Consider the following 24,591-nt stretch of genomic DNA (forward strand, 5'->3'; position numbering starts at 1 on the left):
TAACTACTTGTGGTCGATGAGCTAAATATGATTCTAACCATACCAAAACACTTTCTGAGAAGCAGTATGCATCTCTTAGCTTCTTTATTAGCAGGGTGTGGTCGACTTTGTCAAACGCCTTACTAAAATCTGTATACACAGCGTCAACCTCCTTATCATTGCTCATTTCAGTTATAGCAGAATCAGCAAAACACATCAAATTTGTAAGGGTTGATCGTTTTTTAACGAAACCATGTTGTTTTTCACTTATTAAATGTTTAGTTTCCCATGAGATTTGGGAACAGACAAAAGATTCAAATATTTTGGCAGGAGTACTTAGTACAGTAATTGGTCTATAATTTTTAATATCCGATTTATTACCCTTCTTGAATATAGGCACCACCTTCCCTTTTTTCCATTCACTTGGAAATATACCATCCCTCAGAGATTTATTATAAATTATTGATAAAGGTATCGATAATTCCGCAGCACAATTTTTAATAGAATACGGGAGGTATACCATCAGTTCCCGCACTTTTATTAATGACAAGAGACATTAACTTATTTTTAACTTCTGTTTCGCTTACCTGTAGGTGATTTGTACTATTTTTATTAAATTTTGATGTAGTGTGTCTATCCTTTTGTGGTGATACAATTTTTGATGTGTTATTATATATAGATGAAAAGAACTCAGCAAAAAAGTTAGCAATCTCAGTGCCATCGTTCGATGAACTATCGTTTAATTTCATTAAAGATGGAATTACACTTGTATTACCTCTTTTAGATTTTATGTAAGACCAGAACATTTTTGGGTTTACTTTTATATTATCTTCTATTTTTTTTATATATTTTTCATAAGCACTATTTATAAGCACACGAGATCTTTCTTTTAATAAGTTATATTGTAGTTTATCCATTTCATTCGTATATTTTTTGTAGCGTTTTCGTATCTTTTCTTTCTCATTCAACACTTGAATTAGGTTATGTGTGAACCAGGGAGGGTATTTATAATTTCGTTTGAATTGTTTAGGAACATGTAGTTTTATAAATTTATGTAAAATGGAATAAAATTTCGTTACCATAGCATCTATATCCATACAGCTACTTAATTCTGACAACCAGTTTATCGATGAAATTTCACTTTTTATTAATTCATATGCACCCTTGAAGAAATTGAGAGAATTTTCACGGACATTATTTTTTTCTTTTAAATAACTCATTTGAAGCAGGTCTAACGATACATTTAATGGTGGATGATGATAATCCGTACTTGAGATAGCATCGAATGTCTCCACTACCGTCACACTCTTTATGTCTGACAGCACCAAATCTAAAACTCTACTATTTTTATTTAACACAGAATTAAATTGCTTACTATTACAAAAAGCCATGTGGTCAATCAAAGAGGTACCTATTGGAGTTTGAAAATTAATGGGTTCCAGAAATTTATTATCATCCTCTCTGGTCCATTTTATAAAACTCATATTAAAATCCCCAATTATCAAATGTTTCTTAGATTCATTTACAGCAATAGATGATTTCGAGAAAAAGGCCTGAAGAACTGTTTTATCAATAGGAGGAGACATATATACGGCGCATAAGCTTAATTTGTCAAACCCATTAGCAATTTTAATCTCTAATTCTACCCATAAGTCTTCAGCAATACTTTCAAAAGAGGTCATTCTATGAGATTTAATACATTTATGTACGGCAATGAGAACACCGCCACCATCCCTATTACTATATGAAGAATTAGACTGCCTATCACGTCTATAAATCTCATAGCGATCGTCAAATATTTCTCCATCATAAATATTGCTATTGAGCCAGGTCTCAGTTAGTATAATTATCATATAATTATGTAATAATACGTTTTTATTAATCTCCTCCAACTTAGTTCTCATTCCCCTTATATTTTGGTAGTATATATCTAATGTTGCATTATTAAAAACATTTAAATTAATAGACATATAAATTAAATTAAATTAAAATCTAAACAGAACGGTGAGAAAACAATATAAACAAGAATTCTAAAATAAATAAGAAAATTATTTAAATAACTTTTCCAGTTGTTCCGGGCTCAAAATAGTCTTGGAGGGAGAATTTTCGTCTTTACGGATAAATATTTTACTGTTTCTTACCCAAACAAATTTATAACCGTTTTCTTTGGCTTTCTTTCGGGCATCAGCGTGCAAGGATTTGTTGGCTCGCGTCAAGTGTTCGTTCACAAATATTGGCACTTGGGGACCAGCAATGCCCAATAGCGTTGAGGAGAGTTTAGTGTCTTTGTGTGTCTTGTTATATAATATAACAGCTGCAAGTAAATTGTCGCGCATTAATTTGTTAGGAAGCTGACATATAAGGGCTCTTGGCTTATTTGATTCACGATTATACTTAGCAACTCTCGTAGCCAATAAAATATTCTTTGACGATGAAAGGTTAAACCCAACTACGCTACAGAGTTGTTCGACAATTTTCTTTGTATTTTCGTTTCTATGTTCCGGGATTCCAATAATTTCTATATTGCTCTGTCGTGCAATTTGCTCCATAAACCCAATTCGAGATTTTAACTCGCTTACGGTATCACATAGGGTGTCTTTTTCAATGCGGAGAGATGATATTTCCGTGGTTTTGGAATTGACAACTTCTAATAATTCTTCGTATTGATTATTAAGAACTGCGGTGGAATCCTTTAGTTGTTGTAACTGCTGTTTAATTGGTTCCAACTCCGAAACCAGAACCTCCCGAATAATACTCGGTAATTCCTTCGTAATTACGTCGATAATCTTATTCTCAATTTTACTTATAACACTTGACGATATAGTAGAATTGGTTGCCTGCGTTTCTATAGACACTGTGGAAGTGCTATTTAAATTACATTGTTTAGTGTTTGGGGAGCAACTGGAACATATCCACTGTGATCGTGACTTTGTATCATTATTATTATAACCAACACATTCAGAATGGTATTGGTTATTGCATTTTGTACACTTCAAACGTTTTTGTGTAACAAGAATAGTTACTGAACATTTTGTGCATAAAGGCATTACGGAACTTTATATGTTAGGTAAGTAGGTAACTTGTACAAAACGATTCATCAACCACTTAGTTCAATAAGTGTATGTCTCAGATGTAACTCTTATTAATATTTGTTAAAATATTATTAGAATATTTACATCGCTTACAGTTTGCTCATCCAGTATAAAACCATATACGGCATAATCATTGAGCTATATGGGTATTGTAGGTATGATCTGGTGTAGGGGCTCCTGTTTCCGCAATTAACCCACTTAGTTGGCCATTTTGCAGTATTGGCCAATTACTACAACCAGCTCCAGAAGTTCAGAACATTCCTGGGGTGTTCGGAGACTACTTAGAGCGACCTCGTATTTACTAAGGTTATTGCCTGTTGGTTGGCCACGCCCGCATATTCCAGGATAACGTGAGTGACCGTATCATCCTCGGCTAGACAGCCTCTGCACTTAGGACTGTCCGATACCCCGATTGTGAAAAGGTGCTTGTTTAGTGATATGTGACCCGTTAGGGAGCCCATCAATGATGTGTCCACTGCCAGTTTGGGCGACAGTGCAAGTATCGCTTCTTTCGACTGTTTATCAGTTGTTGTGTAGTTTGTTGGTGAGAGAGCATATCTATGAGCGCATATGGGTGAAAGGCAGTGGCAGTAGTGGCAATGGAGCAGCGACTTAGGTTGCCGATGCCCGCCTTGCTTTTCCCGCTGCATCTCTACCCAAAGAACCGCTGTGTCCCTTATCCATTGTAGAGTTACCCAGTTGTGAGAGGCAACTTGTTCCAGGATTTTTCTAGCACCGTAAGTACTGCCATACTATCAGAGAGAATTCTGATTTTCTGGCCATGTACTTTCCTTCTTAGTACTGTGTTAGCAGCTCCCTTGATGGCTACATACTCACATTGGAAGATGGAGCTGTGTATGCCCAATTGAAGTGAGTATGTACAGTTCCTGTGACAAGATTCCGGCACCAGTTCCAGCAGCCATTTTGGAGCCGTCTGTGTAAAGTCTCAATTTATTGACGCCTGACTGTTAAGCATCCTCCTCGAAAAGTTGTATGTAGTAGTTCTTTTGAAAAACATATGTTTTGAGGTATCTTATCGCATTGTGCCTAACAGAGTGGATAATGCTTTTTACTCTATTCCAGAGATTTTCTGTAAGGCAGTCTTCGTTCTTCCATACACTCAACATCTTTAGAAATTTCTACGTCTTCATTCCTTTTCAGTTTGGTTGGTTATATACACTTATCTATCATGTTACCACACGTGAAATACTTACCTGTAAATAATTCCACTGACAGTTTGTGACATCATCAGTTTAGGAAAATATGTCTTTCATGTTTTTTTTGTTGAAAATAATTAAAACGTTCTTCGTGTGGCTATAAATTTTGAGGAGTTCCCTCAATTTTTTATAGATTTAATCATCAAATCTCAATTTACAAAAAGATCTATTTGGGAGTAAGTAAATACATTATTACGGAAAAAAAAATCTTATCGATTTCTTGGCGGAGATATGAGGTATTTTTGCTTTTTTTTTTGGAATCAGTTTAAACGCCAACTAATTTTTCAATATTATAACGGTCACATTAATTTATTTCTTGTCTAATACACACATTACTGACTGTTCGGTATAGAATGGATTGCCTAGACAAAGTATATAATATATATTATTCTATGTATTACTTGGATGGTCTTCTATAAATTGAATATCTTAAATAACGTATTGTCAGTGATTTATAACGCTTATAACTGGTTAATTGTGCAACAAGATTACGATTTGATTTATTTGTTTTGATCAACGAATACTGATTCAGAATAAACCTACGTTATGAATAATATGAATAATTTAACAGTTAATTGCGTCGCATTAATCATACAGGTTTCAAAAGTCGAATTATGGTGTCAAGGAGTCGCTGCGGGTTATACGGCCATTTTAATATTAGGCACATTCTCACACAAATTCTCTAACCAAAATGTAAACACATGCCCAACTATAGATGGAAAAGAACGATATATTTACTTTTCATCACATTAACGTTTGCACATTTTGTTGATATGTATATTTAACTATATTATTATGTTGTTGTAAGTATTATATACAGAAATTAGCTGATCCGGCGAACGTTGGTTTGCTATATAAATAAGTTTTTTTCGTTCGATTGTTTTTTTTTTTCAATTACATTATATATTTTTCTAATACGACTACTATGAAACAGTCTTTTTGGATTATTAAACAGCATATTAGATATGATATTCACAAAAAATTTGGCTTTCCTATTGTTAACAGAATTTTCAAAATCGGTTCAGTAGATCCAGAGATAAAGACCGGCAATGCTCCTGTGATACCTCTGTTGTTGCAAGAGAATGTAGGCGGTGGTGATCACTGAACACCAGGTCACACGTAAGCTCGTAAGTCCTCCTTTTCCATAAAATAAGAATAGCCTCTAAAAATTGTGTTAATGATTTTAAATGAAAGAAAGTATTTTCTTTTTTCGTAAAATTTTCAGTGATTTTTTATTATTCTTTAACAAATTAAAAATCATGAACATGGGTCCAGCCGTTTTCCAGGTATAAGTGTTCGAACAACTATATTGTGTGTATGTAAATTTGAACTAAGTATTTTTATAATGTTCTCTCATTCTTACAAACTTCCTATTTATAATATTAGTAGGAAGTATTTTCTCTATTCATGATTAATAATACAGTGTGTATTTTATATTATATTGAAACCCGAAGTGAGTGTGGGCTACTATCAATTATATATTTGTCTAGCATTGTACAAGCTAGCATTATTATTAATTAATTTTGACGACCCATACACATAACTCAATAGATTTCATCTAAAACAGGAGGCCTGGACGAGATCTTTTTGGAGTTAAGCTCACTGATTTTACCAGCATAGGCCGAGCGCTAGCCGATCATGATGTAGATCCTACAATTGCCGCGTGGATAGACAGCATGTTGAGGCACATGGCGATACGATTGACTGAACACCAGCACAAGATGTGTAGTGGCAACTGGTTGCCCTAAGGAGTGGTACTTTCGCCACTTCTTTGAAACCCTGTCGTGGATGAGTTCATCACAAAGCTAAACAAAAATAAACTGTACACTACGGGCTATGCGTATGACCTCGCGATTCTAGTAATGTGACCATTTGAGAGCGTTTTATGCAGCTCTTAATACACTTTTGAGATTATTGAAGAATGTATGAATGCTAATACACTTTACCAACAAACGCAGCCTTGGTAATCTTAAATTACCAAAGCTGTTCAACACCGAACAAAGCCTTACTAAAGAAGTAAAATACCTGGGGCTAATACTGGATAGTAAGCTTTGGAATAAACTCTTTGAACACTAGCTGGAAAAATCGTACATCATCTTTTGGTTGTGCAGAAGACTAGATAGGGACAACCTGTGGTCTTGCTCTGAAGATAGGTAGATGGCTCTATACAGCAATCATAAGACCAATTATCTTCTACGGAGCAATAGATTGGTGTCTCAGGACAGAGCTTGTGGCAGTACACACCAAGCTGTAGCGATTCCAGCGGCTGTCTTGCACATAGCCATAACCGGATGCATGCGCACCACTGACCTCTAATATATACCACGGGACTGGCGGCTGTCAAAGTTCTACTGTGCCTGTTTGATATTTGCCATTTTGGCGCTGTTGGTCATGTAGCGAGAGTCAGCGGAACTAAAACTAGTGATACCAACCGCAGCTAAGCAAACACCAACACTAAAACTATTTATCCACAAAAAAAATAACACGGAAAACGACCGACATTAATTCAAATTGCAAACATACTTCAGAGTACTGTACGTTTCTCTCGCAGCCATTTGTATTATACGTCAAAATTAGTTCTCTGGACGCTCGCGAGTGGCGCTTCAAATAGGCACAAAAAATTTGATGTCATACATAGGCTTTATCTAGACGTATAAAATATAATCTAAATGTGTGAAATTCATTTCCCTCAGCCAATCTTTGTATGTCAAATTAAGTCAGGAGAAATAAGTGACCATACTTGATTTACTTAGTGTAAGTAAAGTTAAGTCAGGGTATAGGACTTTTCGTGAGAAATATCTCCACTTACCTCAGTTACCAAGGTGTTCTTGTACAAATCTCTACTGAATTTCCATCCATGTTTACAATCACTTGGCTCCTTACTTTTACTTGAATTTATAACACGAGTTAGAAGCTCCTGAACAAATATATTTGTTTTGATTACTATTTACATGTTTCAATGAACCACTTTTAAAGGATTAAAACGTTTTTACATTAGATTTTTGCGTAAAAGTTACATTTTTATTTTAGTTAACCTGACGTTTCAAGACCTTTCCAGATCTCGTTTTCAGGGGGATTAAATCTAATGTAAAAACAGTTACAATTACACGTGTTTGAATCCTTTAAAAGTGTTTATTTAAATGTGTAACATTCGCGTTATCAAAGAAAATATTTGCATGTTTATATTTAAATCATTCACATAACAATTTATTTATCATGGTTACATAATGGAATCTAAGTCAAACTCTAAGAAAACTTAAAAAATACATTAGTAATTAATAAATAAAGAATACAATTAAATAAACGGGTAGATGGGCGTTGAAATTTTTAATTTTAGTATTAACATCCCAAACAAATCTGTTATTTATGGTTACATGAGCGCAGCATACAGGTCGTCGACTCGTTGTTGATGTCGAACCCGAAGCCCGTGAACGCTGGAGTACCCCAATATTTTTTGTTGAAAATAATTAAAACGCTCTTTGTGTGGCTATAAATTTTGAGGAGTTTCCTCAAGTCCTTATAGATTTAAACATCATATCTGAATTTATAAAAGGATCTATTTGGGAGGAAGTATATACTTTCATACGAAAAAAAATTCTAATCGATTTCTTGGTGGAGATATGAGGTATTTTTGCTTTTTTTTGGAATCAGCTTAAACGCCAACAACAATATTATAATTGTCACTTAAATTTATTTCTTGTCTAAGACACACATTACTGACTGTTCGGTATTGAATGGATTGAACTTTTCTCTTACACTATTTCTTACGCATATCAATGGCATGTAGGATCTCTCCAACATTCCATAGTAATGCAGATTTTTTTTAAGACAACTTATTGTCAATTATCAAGTCCCTTAGGATGAGACGAACAGGACGTTCAGCTGATGGTTATTGATACAATACAAAACTGCTCAGGATTCTTGAAAAACCCAAAAATTCTGAGCTGCACTTTTTTTCTTCTGGTCTCCTTGAGACCTAAGATGTTAAGTCTCATTTGCCCAGTAATTTTACTAGTTACGGACAATAATGCTTACACATTACTGCATCACGGCACAAATATGCGCCGTTGTGGAACCCATAATCTAGCCGACATCCTGTGCAAAGGAGCCTCCCACTGGTAAAGATTTCAGTACTGGAGATGCCGCTTAGACGGGCCATACAGGTTCCTGGCCTGCCAGAAAATTGCATGTTCTATCCGAGGCCTTTCTTGAGAAGGTTGCGGGATGGGGTTAAATTATTCTTGTTCTACATAACCTCAAGAAGGCTCAAGTGTACTCCTTAAACTACTAAGACACATTTGTCGTATCATCGCTCTTCGACAACATACCCTTATGTCCCGCCTAGAAACTTGAAGGGATTGCCAACTAAGTGGACATATTTTTAATTGTTACGGAATAGGAGAACAATTGACCGTACGGGTCACCTGTTGTTAGGTAATCACCGCCGTCCACAATGAATCACAGGAGCGTTTCCGGCCTTTATGGAAGGTGTACGCGCTTTTTTTGAAGATAAGTTCATTCCACAGCTTTGTAGTACGTGGAAGAAAGCTCTTTGACAACCGCACTGTGGAGGACCACCACACATCCAGATGGTGGGGATGATATCCTAACATGGGGCGTGTGGTGCCGAAGGTGGAATTTGGCGGCAGGAATCAGGTTAAACAGCTCTTCGGAACTCTCCTCGTGATAAATGCGGTAGAAGACACACAATGAAGCAACATCTCTAAGCAACGCCAAGTGATCCAGCCGTTCACAGAGTACTGGGTCCCCGACAATTCGAGCTGCTCTACGTTGCACGCAGTCAAATGGATCGAGCTGATACTGGGATACGCCAGACCAGAGATGACAGCAATACTCCATGTGTGGCCGGACCTGCGCTTTGAGCGCTAGAATGTGAGCCGGCTTGAAGTATTGCCGTGCTCTATTAATGACGTCCAGTTTCTTCGAAGCCAATTTGGCTTTGCCCTCCAGATGGCCACGAAATTCACAATCGCTCGAGATTTCGAGACCCAATATCCCGATACTAGGCGAGGCTTTAAGGGAAGTGTTGTCGAAGAGCGGTGATACGACAAAAAGGGTTTTTTTCTCTGAGACAATCTGACAAACGAAATCTGGAAGCTTTTAAAAAAAAGGCTTCTAAGAAACTGACAAACAAACTGGCCCGCATTCTAGCGTTATACAAAGTGCGGTTCCAGCAACATATGGAGTATTACTATCAACCAGCCTTGAATTCGGACTGGCCGTTATCAGAGTAAAGACCAAAATAATGATAGTAGATCGCGTAAATAATAAATAGAAATTCAACGCATAGCCAACTATGAGGTGGTGCCAATCCAGATCTATCTAATCTGATTGTGAGTTAGAAATCCGAAGGCGATGTGCTATAACCAGTATTCAGAAGAGAAGCTCAATAAGATCTGGAAGGACAGAAGGATCACCAAAACTAAGCTGAAACCTGGTACCCCTTGACTGCAAGACCGCCGCTAAATTGATGACTTAGAAATGTGGTGTTGGAGGCGACTCCTGAAGATCCCTTAGACATATCTCTTAATTCCATCTTGAAAAAATTGAAGATCAAGTTCTGAAGTTCTTTGGCCACATCTCCAGAAATGAAGGATTGATTGGTTGGTGGTGCAGGGCTTGGTGGACAGGAAAAGAGCGTTTGTTAAAGAGTGCTGAGTTCTGAAGTGCTGTTCGACCTGATTCCACGTTTCACATCCGTACACCACATGTGTGGGAGGCTTCCTTGCACAGGATGCCGGCTAGATTATGGGTACCACAACGGCGCCTATTTTTGCCGTGAAGCGGTAATATGTAAGCATTGCTGTGTTTCGGTCTGAAGGGTGCCGTAGCTAGTGAAATTAATGGGCAAATGCGACTTGACATCTTATGTCTCAAGGTGACGAGCGTAGTTGTATTGCCGCTCAGAATTTTTGAGTATTTCATGAATCCTGAGCGGCGCTGCATTATAATCGTCAGGGCGTTTCAATTACCATCAGCTGAACGTCCTGCTCGTCTCCATATTTTCATAAAATAATCAAATAAATAAATAAGTAACCTATGTGTACGTATAGATAAACTTACTGTAGTACCTTCATTCATTTCTGCGTCTCCAATTCCACCGAATCTGAAAGTTAAAAAGGAAATGCCGGGTAAGAAAAAAAGTGTGGATATGGATATAGTAAGAGGTTTTTATTTGAATTTGGCAATCTTCAAAATGCCTTCATAATTTTAAGTAATTTAAATCATAAATAAAATTTGAAAAACAAAATTTAATGAACGATGCGGGACTCGAACCCACGACCTCCAGCGATATAATTTAAATCATGCTAACATAATTTTTTAACATTTATATTGTATGTTGCAGCAGAAATGTGTAGTTGATGTTTTATATACCCTTAAATTTTCTCTTGTCTATTTCAATTATTTTTTCTAATTTTATAATATCTTGATATTAATTTGCTCAAACGTATGTAATGCTCTGTTTATGTCCGTTTTGTTACTTAATTTAGATTTGCACCTATAATTGGGGTGTCACCTAAAAATATGTCTTTGTTAGTTATTAAGAAATTGTACCTACAGATGCTCACCTTGTTGGAGCAATAAATAAATTATTAGCCTCTTAATATAATACACCATGAATAAAATAAAAAAATTATAAATATTTTGTATTGAATTTATGTAAAATGAGCTGCCACCGAATTTTTTATTATATGATATAGATATTTTAGTCTAGTCGACAAGTTGAAAATGGTACAAAATAGAGATACTGCTCTTAAAATTATGTGCGATAGCTCATTGGATCCGGAGTGACGCCTAGAAAAATGTGCCAAAAGTGTGTATTAGCACATAAAAAATAGCAAAAGTTATAAACAATTAAAATAAAAAAAAATGGGATTTCGTTTTTTGCCAATATTTCATAAACTATTCATATTTAAGAAATTTCAAAAAAGATTCTCAAATAGGAAATTTCCAATAAAATAACATTTCTACTTTTTATAGATTGTGACATAAACAACAAAATACTTCTAACTTTTACAGTTGGAGCCATGTTAATCATTCAATCTAGATAAAAATTGTACTTTTTGTTTTTAATTGTACACCAATACTATTTAACATAGCATAGTTTTGTTAGTTTTGTAAAGAAAATTCTAATATGTTTGTAATAAATTAAAATGCTTATACTACTGATTTAAAACTATGGCGATCTTGTGCGAGAGAGGTGTCCTAGCCCCGCTCGATTCCTCAACGCCTTTGGGTCGGTCCTCAGCCATAAAGTTTCATTAAAATCTGATAACCATAAACTTCAGTGTGGCATCACACTTCTATAAAAGGCAGGCAAAATAAGAAAATATATCTGCATTGAGAAAGTGAAAAACATGTAATTTATTGTGGAATTGAAGCAGTAATGTGTATACATTACTGCTTCTATTGAAATTACTGGGCAATTGAGACTTAACATCTTATGTCTCAAGGTGATGAGCTCATTAATTGTAGTGCCGCTCAGCATTTATGGGTTTTTCAAGAATCCTGAGCGGCATTGCATTTTAATGGGTAGGGCGTATCAATTACCATCAGCTGAACGTCCTGCTCGTCTCGTCCCTCATTTTCATAAAAAAAATTATAATAAAGTCTGCAACTAGAATTGATGCAAGTAATAACATACTTCATACTTAAATACATTTTGGAATAAATATATTATTTCGTTAAAAAAAAAGAGTGTGTGTACTTAATATGTACACGCGTTAGAAGTTATATACTTCTTTGGCGTATGGAAAACTAAATCAAATATTAACAAAAAGTTAAGATCAAAGATAGTATAAACACTCAGCATTTAAGGTTAATATAAACACGTATAGATTTTTTTTTATTTATACATAAAAATTTAATATACGAGAAATAAAAAAAAAAATTATATAATAATGTAATACTTTTTAATTAACGATGTAAATAAATTATACATACCGACAATTTACCTCAAATATATAAAAGCACTCAAAACACTTTATTTAAATCAGTTTTATCACTAATATTCAATATATATAGATATACTAATAAATTATTAGTAAATACTATCACCGTCGTATATGAAATTGATTTAATAAAAACACCAAAATAATATTTACTTATTCACACTCTTTAATTGTACTGTTACGAAACTCGTGTTCTAAATATAAAAATACTAGAATATACAACTTGAACATAGTTATCGATTTTCATGCCACCTAGAACTAACTTCACGATATAGAATTCAGGTGTAGGGGTGAAAAAATTCACTCTCATCATTTTTCTCCATCGCGCCAAAAGAAGTATAACTTCAAAATTAAAGATGGCGCATGTTACCAACATTGTAAATTGAATGAGTACCTAGAGAGCAAACAATGTGGCACGACTTTGTAAAGAATTACCGCAAATATGTCACGACTAGTCCATGCATATTGATCAACCAGTGTTGTGGATATGTTACGCTCATAGACCGAAAACTCAATACGCTCACAATGCGTTGTAGTCATTGAAAAAAGCGGCTAAGTGGGAGTCGGACTCGCCAATGTAGGGTTCCGTAGCAACAAGTAACATAATATTAAAGTTATATAGAAAGAAAAATGATATTAAATTATTGAAAAATTAAAAAAAATTTTGCTATAAATCATACAGTACAAATGAGCTCTCATCATTTATACGTATTAAAAAAAAAATATTACTAGATCTCGTTCAAACCAATTTTCAATGGAAGTTTGGATGGTAATGTACAGCATATATTTTTACATACAGCATATATTTTTTACGTACAGCATATGTTACAGGCACACAATTTACCACTTTGGAAGTGCCTCTCGCGCAAACTATATGCAAACAAAAATAATATTAATATATTAAAACCTTGAACATTTTTGAAGACCTATCCATAGATCTCCAGACGTAAGGGTTTGATGAAAAAAAAATGAGTTTCAGTTCTAAGTATGGGGGACTCCTAAAGTTTTTTTTATATATTTTATAAAATTTAGCGATAGACGGAGTTGATGATGAGGATGAAATAATTAATTTAATTTAATATAAGCACGATAAACCACTAACTACACACACTAACCTCACAATGTAAACCAAAAACTTTGCTAAAATTATAATTATTACGTACCAATAATAACTATTGAATTAATAATGACAATTATTAAGTACTAGCTGACCCGACAGACGTTGTTATGTTTATAATAAATAAAATAATGTTTTTTTTTTATGAATTTGTCAATAATATATCATAACATCAAGAATTACTTCGTAAAATATGCACCCTGCTGTCGTGATGAAATTGTTTCACAGCAGAACTGTCAAACCGTGCGTCAATAAATTCTCTCATAGAAATTATGTATGGACACATCAAAGGAGAAACAAATTTGTTGTTTTTATTTAATTCCGAGCATTTTCCTATTTATTCACCTTTTAAACCTTCTCTGGACTCCCACAGATAAATCAAGACCTAAATTTTCCAAATCCAAAATTTAGCGAGACTAACGAATAGCAATTAATTTTTATATATATAGATTAATTCTATCTTTCTCGCTCGGGTACACTCGGTGGTTCCGATTTCACCCGATTGAGCCTACGAAACAATGTGTGTGCGGTGCCCCAAAAGAAGTTTTCGCTTCAAAAACTGAATGGAATGGAAGGACGACCCCTATAGCCCAGTGGTTAGTGACCCTGCCTACTGTGCTAGAAGTCTTGGGTACGAATTCCGGTAGGTGCAATCATTTTTATGATGAATATGATGTTTCCGAGTCATGGACGTTTATTTGTATTTATGTATGTTTAAGTAAGTATATTGTATTAAATATATCGTTGTCTTGTACCCATAGTACAGGCTATGCCTATTTTGGGGCAAGATAATTTGTGTAAGAGTGTGTCAATATTAAAAGAAAAATGTTTAAAATGGGAAATTTATTGAATTAGGCGTTACTTTGCGGAAATTCATAATTACACAAATGATTTAACGAGACATTATTGAGTCTCGTGCCAGATTTTGGCGAGACAACACGTCCAGAGGATGCCTCGTGTAGAGGCGAAACACGTGTCGAATTGTTTTAAAAACAAGTATTGGCGGAATTAACACTAAAGAAATCATTTGTAGGTATATTTAAAATGGGATTTAACTGGACTCGTGCAACTCTATCTATATTCAACACAAAAGAGTATGTATGTATTGAGTATTTGTCTATTTATAGATATTGCCTGCAACATACAACTGTGAGCATTAATTAAGAGACTGATATGTAACTGCGCTGAAAATATACCATGCTAATAATTCATCATATCTTAGGCTGGGCGCAGACGAACATTTTTTATGGAGCGAAGTTTTTTTATGGTGCAATACCGAAAGGGTAAAATAGAACCCTATTACTATGCCTCGCTATCCATCCGTAAGTCTGTTCCTCCGTCTGTCCGTCTGTCACCAGGCATCATAAACCGTGATAGACAGTTGCAAATTTATGTTGTCTCTATAACAATGTTTATGGGGACTCTCATCACTGACCCCTACTATATACCACTGGACTGGCGGCTGTCAAAGTGCTTTTGTCCTTGTTTGATATTCGCCATTTGGGCGCTGTTGGCCATAGCGAGAGTCTGCGGTAATAAAACTAGTGATGACGACCTCAGCAAACATCGATAGATGGTGGCAAACTATTTACAAAAAAATTGTGTACCTTATACTGTTTATTCTTGGAGTATAAATAACACGGAAAACGAACGAAATTAACTCAATATGCAAAAATACTTCAGAGTATTGTACGTTCCTTCGCAGCCCATTGTATTACACGTCAAAATTAGTTCTCTGGACGCTCGCGAGTGGCACTTCAAATAGGCACAAAAAATTTGGTGTCAAACATATTTAACAGCCTGTCCAGTGGTCCCATACAATAAACGTGATATTTTTGTTTCAAGATATAATAATATTTTAAAATTTGCCTTGTCAAACTTATATCGAAAACCGCAAGCGCTAAACGTGGACAGAGTTAAAAACACGCAAAATAGACATTTTTAACAGCAATGTTATTATTTATAGATGCAGGAAAACCATATAATATCAGTAGAACGGAAAACAAAAATATATAACTAGTCATTTTACATAAATACTATTTATACAGCACAGAATGTATGAAGCAGTGGGGTGAAAGGATACGAACACTAGTACATTTATCTCCTTTTTTAATTTGACTTCTCGATTATCTACTGACGCGATGAGTTAACGATGGGACATTTGATTTGATTGTTTTTGATTTGATTGAAAAATTGATTTAATCAATTTTTAAAATCAAGACGGTTGGGATGATATCATAATTTGAGGCCATGTCAGTGCATAAACAAGAACAAGGTGTATATAAGTATTTGCAAGTATTAAAATTAATATTATTTTGAATATATTACGTAGCCGGGATAACAGAAAATACTTATTACTGCTCTAGTGCGGCTATGTTAAGCAAAAATCAGGCTTATTTAATATCCTGTATTACATAGGCTGCTCTAAAAGTATCGAGAATGGAATATTTCCACTGTTTCTGTCATATCAAAATCTTTTTAATTGAAATCTCCTTGGTTTTAAAAATCGAATTCCATTTATTTTTTTTAAAAAAGATTCTCGGTCTTGTCACAAGGTCTTGTCAAACTTGTTTAGTCGTTGAGAAAATAGAATTGACTCGAGAAAATTCTAGAGCGATGATTTATTATGACTTTCGATGTGGTTTAACACAAAAATAGTGTGTTGACCAGATGATTTCTGCATTTGGTGATGAAGCCCCATCCAAAACCACAATTTATCGCTGGTTTGCTGAATTTCAACGTGTACGTGTCAAGCTCAGTGATGATCCCCGTCAAGGTCGTCCAAAAACTACAGTCACCAAAGAAAACGTTGATGCTGTACGTAAGCTGATTGAGGAAGATCGACATGTGAGATACCACGAAATTCGGGCAACTTTAGAGATTGGCGTGAGTCAAATACAAATAATCGTGCATGAACAATTAGGTGTAAAAAAGTTGTTTTCCCGATGGATACCGCATCTGCTCTGTGAAGATCCAAAAGCGGCTCGCGTTACTTGGTGCGTCAGAACTCTCGAAAGATTCCACGCAGGATCCTCAAATGCTGTACACAACATCGTATTAGGTGACGAATCCTGGATATACGCGTACGAACCCGAAACAAAAAATCAGTCACGAGTTTGGGTGTTCGTAAATGAGTTAAAGCTGAGTGTTGCAAAAAAAAATGGTGGCCACGTTTGCCTCCAAAACCCGCCATGTTGCGACTATTCCTCTTGAGGGACAAAGAACGGTTAATGCAGAATGGTAAGCTAGCATTTGTTTGCCACAGGTCATTTCTGAACTCCGTAAAGAGAACTGTAACCACCGCATCATCCTCCATCACGACAATGCGAGTTCTCACACCGCGCACAGAACAAAAGAGTTTTTAGAGCAAGAAAACATAGAATTATTAGACCATCCGCCGTACAGCCCCGACCTAAGTCCTAATGATTATGAATGTATACTCTATGCTCTATAATGAATCTATACTTTCCCTAAAATAAAGAATAAATTGCGTGGTCAGAGATATTCATCACCTGAAGAAGCTGTGGACGCCTACAAAACGGCCATTTTGGAGACCCCAACTTCCGAATGGCATGGTTGTTTCAATGATTGGTTCCATTGTATAGAAAAATGTGTCAAATTTCGCGGAGAATACTTCGAAAAGCAATAAATACATTTTTAAATACTAATGTTGTGTCACTTCCTTGATTCCCGAAATTTTCAGTGCCGCCCTCGTATGAACCTTACAACCATGCAATAAGACACGAGGGCGAATGCGTTGAAAATCACAATACAAGGGTACTTGTTTGCGGTAGAAATAAGTGCAGTGTCCATGCACGAACCCTGGACATACAAGTAGATAAACTTATAGGCTGCTGCATTACTGTAACACTCTATCTAAACGTATAAATGATCTATGGTTTAAAGCATGCTTTCATTTGAGCATGTCTGTTAGTACTTTTATAAAACCACCCCGTAGGTATGCATAAAAGGGATTTATTTTCTCAAAATTGATTCCTTTAGAATTCCTTTTGATGTCTTTTCTAACACTACCACCGCTTCGGAAACAAATGGCGCGCTTAGAGAGAAGAAGCGGCGCAAGTAACTCTCCCAGTATACTTTTTTTGCGCGCTTTTTAATAAAATATTAAATATTGTACTGTCAACTGACAATTATTATATCCGAACACAAAAAACAAGTTGGATTTTTATAGAAAAGTACCAAGGTCATATCACCAACGTAGTTGATCGATTGTTGATTTAAATTCACAAATCATTAACTATGATAATATTATTATAGCTTTAATCGTATAAGACTGTATAATCCCAAAATAAAATATAAATTTTTACTAACAAAATACCGGATTCAAACACATCTTAAAACCACTAAAATCAGAGAATGAATATTACCAAAGATATTTTAAAGTAGGTGACAATATGTTAAACATAAATTATTACGACATAACTTACTTACAACATACTAAACACAAAAATAACATAACCTTTACGGTTGACGAGACGGTGTTATATTTTTTATTAACTGAAGTTAAAGATCTGAAGGTTATTAAGTGAAGTGGCTTTTTTCTATGTTGTTGATAATAATTCGCATAAATAAATATGGTAGTCGTAATTTTTATATTTCACTTGGAACCAATTTTACAAAATTACTTATAATCACATTTATATTACGATTTCAGTGTTCTTATTTCAAAAACCCTTCGATCATTTAGATCACGGACTTAGGTATACGTCTAGATAAACTATGACAGCTGTGAAAACGTCGAAAAAACTGAGTTTGGAACTAACCTCTATTTTGAGCAATTCACACACACTAACACAAAGTAACATACAAATCGCGAGTGTTACACCTCGTTTACACCAAGGCAAATTGTAAATTTCAAATACAAGTTGTGTGCAATCTTTTCAAAATACAAAAACATAAAACTTGTCGTAGACAAAATTTGTATGAAACTTATCTGATTTAAATGCTTGCCACCTACTTGTTGTCTACATGTTTATGATCTCATGTTTTATTCTTGTTGTAGGCTTGTAGCTTAACTTGTTTGACATGTCAATGCAGAAAGTTGATGAATATTTCTGTTCAATTGACTACTAGTACAGACAATAGAAAGTGAAGGTACTGCGGAACTTTGCTTCATATGTGCAGTATACTTGTACATCATAAAAAAAAAGGAAATTCAAGAAAACCACCCAAGTAGTGGTCTCGATCATTTTTGAGGAGACTACACCAAGAAGGGGCCTATCGATCCTTATTGAATGCTTTAAGAATAGAAGACAGAAGTGGATTCAGAAATTTTGTTAGAATGAGACCAGTAAATTTGGAGAATTTGCTTAAAAAATTTGCACCATACTTTTCTTAGCAGTTTTCACAGTATCGAGATGCCATCACTCCAGCAGAGCAATTTTTTTTTTATGGAAAAGGAGGACAAACGAGCGTATGTACGCACGGGTCACCTGGTGATACGTGATCACCGCCGCACACATTCTCTTGCAACACCAGAGGAATCACAGGAGCGTTGACGGCCTTGAAGGAAGGTGTACGCCCTTTTTTTTAAGCTGTTTACTTGTGACTTATATTCTTCTTTATATTTGCATCGGATATCAAAGGCAAAATGTAGTTAATGCATACCTCATGCTTGCGAGACGATTATAAAAGTATCGAAAGAATATCTCAATATAAACCGAGATAAATATTGCTTATAAAGCTTATGCCTTTGACCACTATATTTATCTTCTTCTTTTCCATAAAAAAAAAGCGGTCTGTCCGGTAAATGTTTAAAACTCTATTCACCAAGCATGGATAGAGAATAAAACTTGTTTTAAATAAGTATTATACATAAACTTCGATAAAATTAAAAATACTTGTTGAAACATGCATGTTTTACGTTGGTGTGAACGCTGTCAATGTATCAGACTGTATCAAACATGTCTTAGATCTATATGTGAACGCAAATGTGTTTTATAGTTGTTTAAAAACTTGTTGGCATCACAGTGTGAACACAAGAATGTTTCAGACAATTGCAATACATGTTAAAAACAAATAATTAAGTTTTGACGAGTATTCTACAAGTTTTGTATAAAACAAGTTTTTGACTTGTTTCTTGGTGTAAACCAGGAGTAAGACGTAGCTTGTCACGCACACTAAACTAATATCCCTGCCCTGTTTTATCGGTTGTCAAACAGCAAGAGACTCTATCTAGACGTACGATCTATCCATTTTAATTTATTTTTAAATTGATAGCCGTTTTTATCCTTCGGTTATATTGAGAAAACTACTGAACCGATTGGAACAACACTTATACCATTACATGCAGCAGGTTTCGGAAAAGGTTTAAGTATATGATTTGTTGGTGATTACTTATCCGGAGCGTATATTTTTTTTACTTCGATATATTCACAAGATAAACAATTCAATGATGTTCCATTACATAATGTGTATATCATATTATGACAATTCATACAATGAGCGGGGTACTTCATTTACATGGCAAAACAACGTTTGCTGGGTTAGAACTTGTCAAAAAATAAATAAATATATATTTCACGAAAATTATTCATTTAAATAAAAAAATAAATAGTACCCAGAGGGTATCTACGGAACGGCTTAATTTTAAATCACCAGTTCTAAGTATTGGCTAATCCTCAAAACTAAATTATGGCTAAGCTCTTAGCAGCTTTAAGATGTTGAAATATTTCAGTACTTTGAATTATAATAATCACAATACACTTCCTGAGAGTTGTCGTTGGTATCAACGATACGATTTTCTCCAGTGGGAGTTTCCTTAGCACAGGATGCCAGCTAGATTATGGGCGCCTATTTCTGCCGTGAAGCAGTAGTGTGTAAGCATTACTGTGTTTCGGTCTGGAGTGCGCCGTAGCTAGTGAAATTACTGGTCAAATATGACATCAACATCTTATGTCTCAAGGTGTCGAGCGCAATTGTAGTGCCGTTCAGAGTTTTTGGGTTTTTCAAGAATCCTGAGCGGCACTGCAGTGTTTTGGGCAGGGTGTATCAATTAACATCAGTTGAACGTCCTGCTCGTCCCGTATTTATAAAAAAATCTCGAACGGTTGGCTTAGTTGGACGAGCGATCGCACGGAACGCGAGAAGTCGCGGGTTCGATTCCCACATCGTTCAAATTTTATTTGTGTAATTATTTTGAATGCCAATCTATCATTACATTGAATACTTACGTTTGATTATAAATCGCAAAGAAATCGTCCGGGTCTATGTTATGGGCCCGACAGCTTTCGAAGACTCCATGATGTCCTGGTACTGTTAGGTTACGGATGAGCTGATCTTCTATCCCCAACTTTTCAATTCTTGGATGTAAGGCACACCAGTGCTCAGGAGTAGCGTTTATGAAGACCTGTGAATAAAATTTATTATTGATAAACTTGTTTATTTTCCTTATGTAAACAATTTTTTTTTTAAAGTGATAACCCTCACTTTTGGGTTTACTTACACAAATGAATTTTAAAAACAAAATTTATGAACGATGCGGGACTCCAGTTGAGCTATCAACTGTAAAGTAGATCCTGTAAATGAAGCCACAACCTGAGAGTTGAACAAAGCATACAAGATTTATGGACTTGCGTCACTCGAATGGTTGGCTCAGTGGAAGAGCACTCGCACGGAACACGAGAGGTCAGTGGTCACAGATTCGAGTCCCGCATCGTTCATAAATTTTGTTTTTAAATTTAATTCGTGTATTTTACTTATATTAGCTTTGCCTGTATTTATGTAGGTAACGAAATAAAACAGTTTTTTTTTCATGTCCGCCGTTTTGAATAATACTAAATCACTACTAAATAAACCTTTTAAGTTAGTGTAGTGAAAAGCTAGTGTAATATAGTGCAGTTAATAGTTAAACTAACATGTAGGTATTAAGTGGAAAGAACACATGAACATAGTACCTTCCCCTTAGTAGAGACAATTCAAATTAAATATCAAATATTTTTAGTCAAAATAGGATTTAAAATCACTTATTTAACGTCAAAAAACTACAAAAGTATTAAGAATAGTGCTGATGGATACATTCTTAATCTAATTTAGTTAAAATTAAGTTACTCAGGTCCTCCACAGTGCGGTTTTCAAGGAGCTTTCTTCCACGTACTAGGATGCTGTGGAATGAGCTTCCTTGTGCGGTGTTTCCGGGACGATAGGACATGGTAAAAAGCGCATACACCTTTCTCAAAGGCCGGCAACGCTCCTGTGATTCTACTGGTGTTGCAAGAGGATGTGATCATTTAACACCAGACCCGTACGCTCGTTTTCAATAAAAAAAAGTTACACAAAAAAAAATTAAAAACAAAATGTATGCGGGACTCACACGGAACGCGAGTGGTCATAAATTTTGTTATAACAATTTTTTTTCTCTGTAATTAATCCCAGAAGTGAGGGTTATCACTTTAAAAAAAAAGATTGTGTGGTTTTATGAAACCACGGTAAAAGTGAAACATTTTTTCACATTATAGACTTTAACTAAAAACAAACAAAATAGAGTGGAGCACTGGAACAAATGAGTAATAGTCTATACACTACACGGTCAGCTACTGCGAATTATAGGCGCCGCCCGACCGTCACGCGACATGCAACACACAGGCGAAAAAGATTTAGACGATGTAATAAAAATTTCACTTTAATAACAAATTGTTCAAATTACTTATTAGCCTTCGGTTAGATTGTAATCAAAATGCTAAATCTTAGGTTTTGATGATAAAAGGAATTTTCTCCAGTGGGAGGCTCCTTTGCACAGGATGCCGGCTAGATTATGGGTACCACAACGGCGCCTATTTCTACCGTGAAACAGTAATATGTAAACATAACTTTGTTTCGGTCTGAAGGGCGCCGTAGCTAGTGAAATTACTGGGTAAATGAGACTTAATATCTTATGTCTCAAGGTGACGAGCGCAATTGTAGTGCCACTCAGAATTCTGGGGGTTTTCGAGAATCTTGAGCGGTACTGCATTGTAATAGGCAGAGCGTATCAATTACCATCAGCTGAACGTCCTGCTCATCTCGTCCCTTATTATCATAAAAAAAAAGAAAAAAAAAACAAATTTCTAGCTTATGGTCTATAAGTCACCAAAATATTTACCGAGAGTATTCCACTACTACATACTTCAACAGATTTCATACATACAGAGTATGTTAGTTTATAGAGATAGACTTAGATAATTTATACGTCTAGATAGAGCCTCTTACTGTTAGACAACCGATGAAAACAGGTCAGGTTTATTAATTAAGTGTGCGTGACAAGATACGTCTTTCACTCGCAATACGTGTGTCACTTTGGGTTAGTGTGCGTGCATTGTTCAAAATAGAGGTTAACAGTCAACCTCAATTTTTTTTCAACGTTTTCGCAGCTGTCACAGTCTATTTAGACATATAAATGATGTATGGTTTAGAGCATGCTTTAATTTGAGCATATCTGTCAGTACTCTTATAAAACCTCACCGTAGGTAGGCATAAAAAGGATTTATTTTCTCTAAATTGATTCCTTTTGAATCCTATTTGATGTCATTACTAACACTACCACTGCTTCAAAAACAAATGGCGCTCTGACAGAGAAGAAGCGGTGCAAGAAACTTTCCCAGAATCCTTTTTTTGCGCGCCCAAATGAGTCGGTTACAAACAAACATACATACATCTGAAGGGTATAAAAAAGTTCTATAACAAAATCTGTGTTTTTCTTTTGTTTAGCGTTGAACAATCTTTAGACATTGCTTATATTAAAACACGAGTCGAAGCCTGTCTAAGGTGCGTCTAACGGATATATCATAATCTTATAGAAGACTTAGATTATTTGATGACAGATAGATGACAGCTAACAAAAATTGCGTTCCGTTCCTTTAATTGTTCGTGTACACTTCAGTTTATGTTGTGTTTAACGACGTTTTAGTAAGACAAAAGGTAAACACTGTTTTGTAATAGAGAAACTCTATTTTAGATGTTGTTATTGTTAGATCACTGACGTTGTTTTTTAAGTTTTCTATACTATACTATCTTACAAAACACGTGTGTAAGCCATGTTTAAATTCTTTTGTTTTTGTAATAACATCGTCATAGTCCACTGACAGATGACCAATTGCCATCCAATATTTTTCGTGCAAATATAAACCTGTTTTTATGATTTTAAAAGAATTATCAGCAAAGTGGGTTATGTATCAATTTTGCTGATGGTCCTATCATATCATATCATATATAGTTCATTAAATGTTTTTATTTACATTCGATTATTGAAATTACACTCTTTGTTTTTTTTTATATGACAATAAGGGTCGAGACGAGCAGGATATTCAGCTGATGGTAATAAATACGGCCTGCATATTACAATGCAGTGCCGCTCAGGATTAAACCCCCGAAAAACCCCAAAATTCTGAGTGGCATTACAATTGCGTTCGTCACCTTGAGACATAAGATGTTAAGTCTTATTTACCCAGTAATTTCACTAACTACGGCGCCCTTCAGACCGAAACACAATAATACTTACACATTACTGCTGCACGGCAGAAATAGGCGCTGTTGTGGTACCTATAATCTAGCCTCCTACTGGTAAAAATATTCATTTCATTTTCAGTTATACATTTCTTTGCAAAGATTAATCTTTATCAGCAACAAAGTCCATTGGTCCAATAATACAGAGTGTAATTGTTTTTGTACAATCTTTCTTTATTCTTTTTAAATATACAGTTATTGTTTTCTCATAAATTGAGGGCATATAACTCCTTTCACGACTTTTCTCTAATACCTATGTGTAGTTTCCGACTTGGCCATCACCGCCCTTCTCAAAAAACCACCCTGAATATCTTATAAATTATTATATTATAGTTATGTATGTCAGCTTGATGTGTTTACAAGCGCTACCAACGTCATGAACTGTCATAAAGACATTTGACATTTTTAAGTTCACGATTATGATTGATATTAGCTTAGCCATCCTAATTAATTATAACATTTATATTAATTATATCAATTATAGCAAATTGTATTCAATTCTTTGGTTAATTTGATTCGTGTAAGTTAGTTGGCACTACTGCTGAAGTGCATATTACAGTTGGTAGCATCATCACCGTGACGATCGTGCCCTATATAAGCCAGAGCACTCAGTTCGAGAGAACATCACAACTGGTTAGAGCTCACAGAAAACTAGCGTACACACACACACACACACACGCACACAGAGTTCTAGCTAGGTCTGAATAAATGTG

At 35.2% G+C, this 24,591-nt stretch overlaps 1 protein-coding gene across 2 annotated transcripts in view; it reads right to left on the reverse strand.

Moving 5' to 3' along the window:
- Window positions 1-24,591, reverse strand: part of LOC126967629 (organic cation transporter 1-like) — a 51,907-nt gene that overhangs the window by 21,034 nt on the left and 6,282 nt on the right. The window contains exons 2-4 of one of the 2 annotated variants that reach the window (XM_050812191.1): window positions 20,572-20,747; window positions 10,373-10,415; window positions 7,098-7,205 (exon numbers count right to left, since the gene is read on the reverse strand). In XM_050812191.1, coding sequence (XP_050668148.1) covers window positions 7,098-7,205; window positions 10,373-10,415; window positions 20,572-20,747 — 327 coding nt within the window. Of the gene's footprint in view, window positions 1-7,097; window positions 7,206-10,372; window positions 10,416-20,571; window positions 20,748-24,591 lie in introns of those variants that run through there. The other variant, XM_050812192.1, reaches the window with a different exon arrangement.

The sequence above is a fragment of the Leptidea sinapis genome, chromosome 13 (assembly GCF_905404315.1).
Source record: "Leptidea sinapis chromosome 13, ilLepSina1.1, whole genome shotgun sequence".
In the NCBI taxonomy this organism is placed as follows: Eukaryota; Metazoa; Arthropoda; class Insecta; order Lepidoptera; family Pieridae; genus Leptidea; species Leptidea sinapis.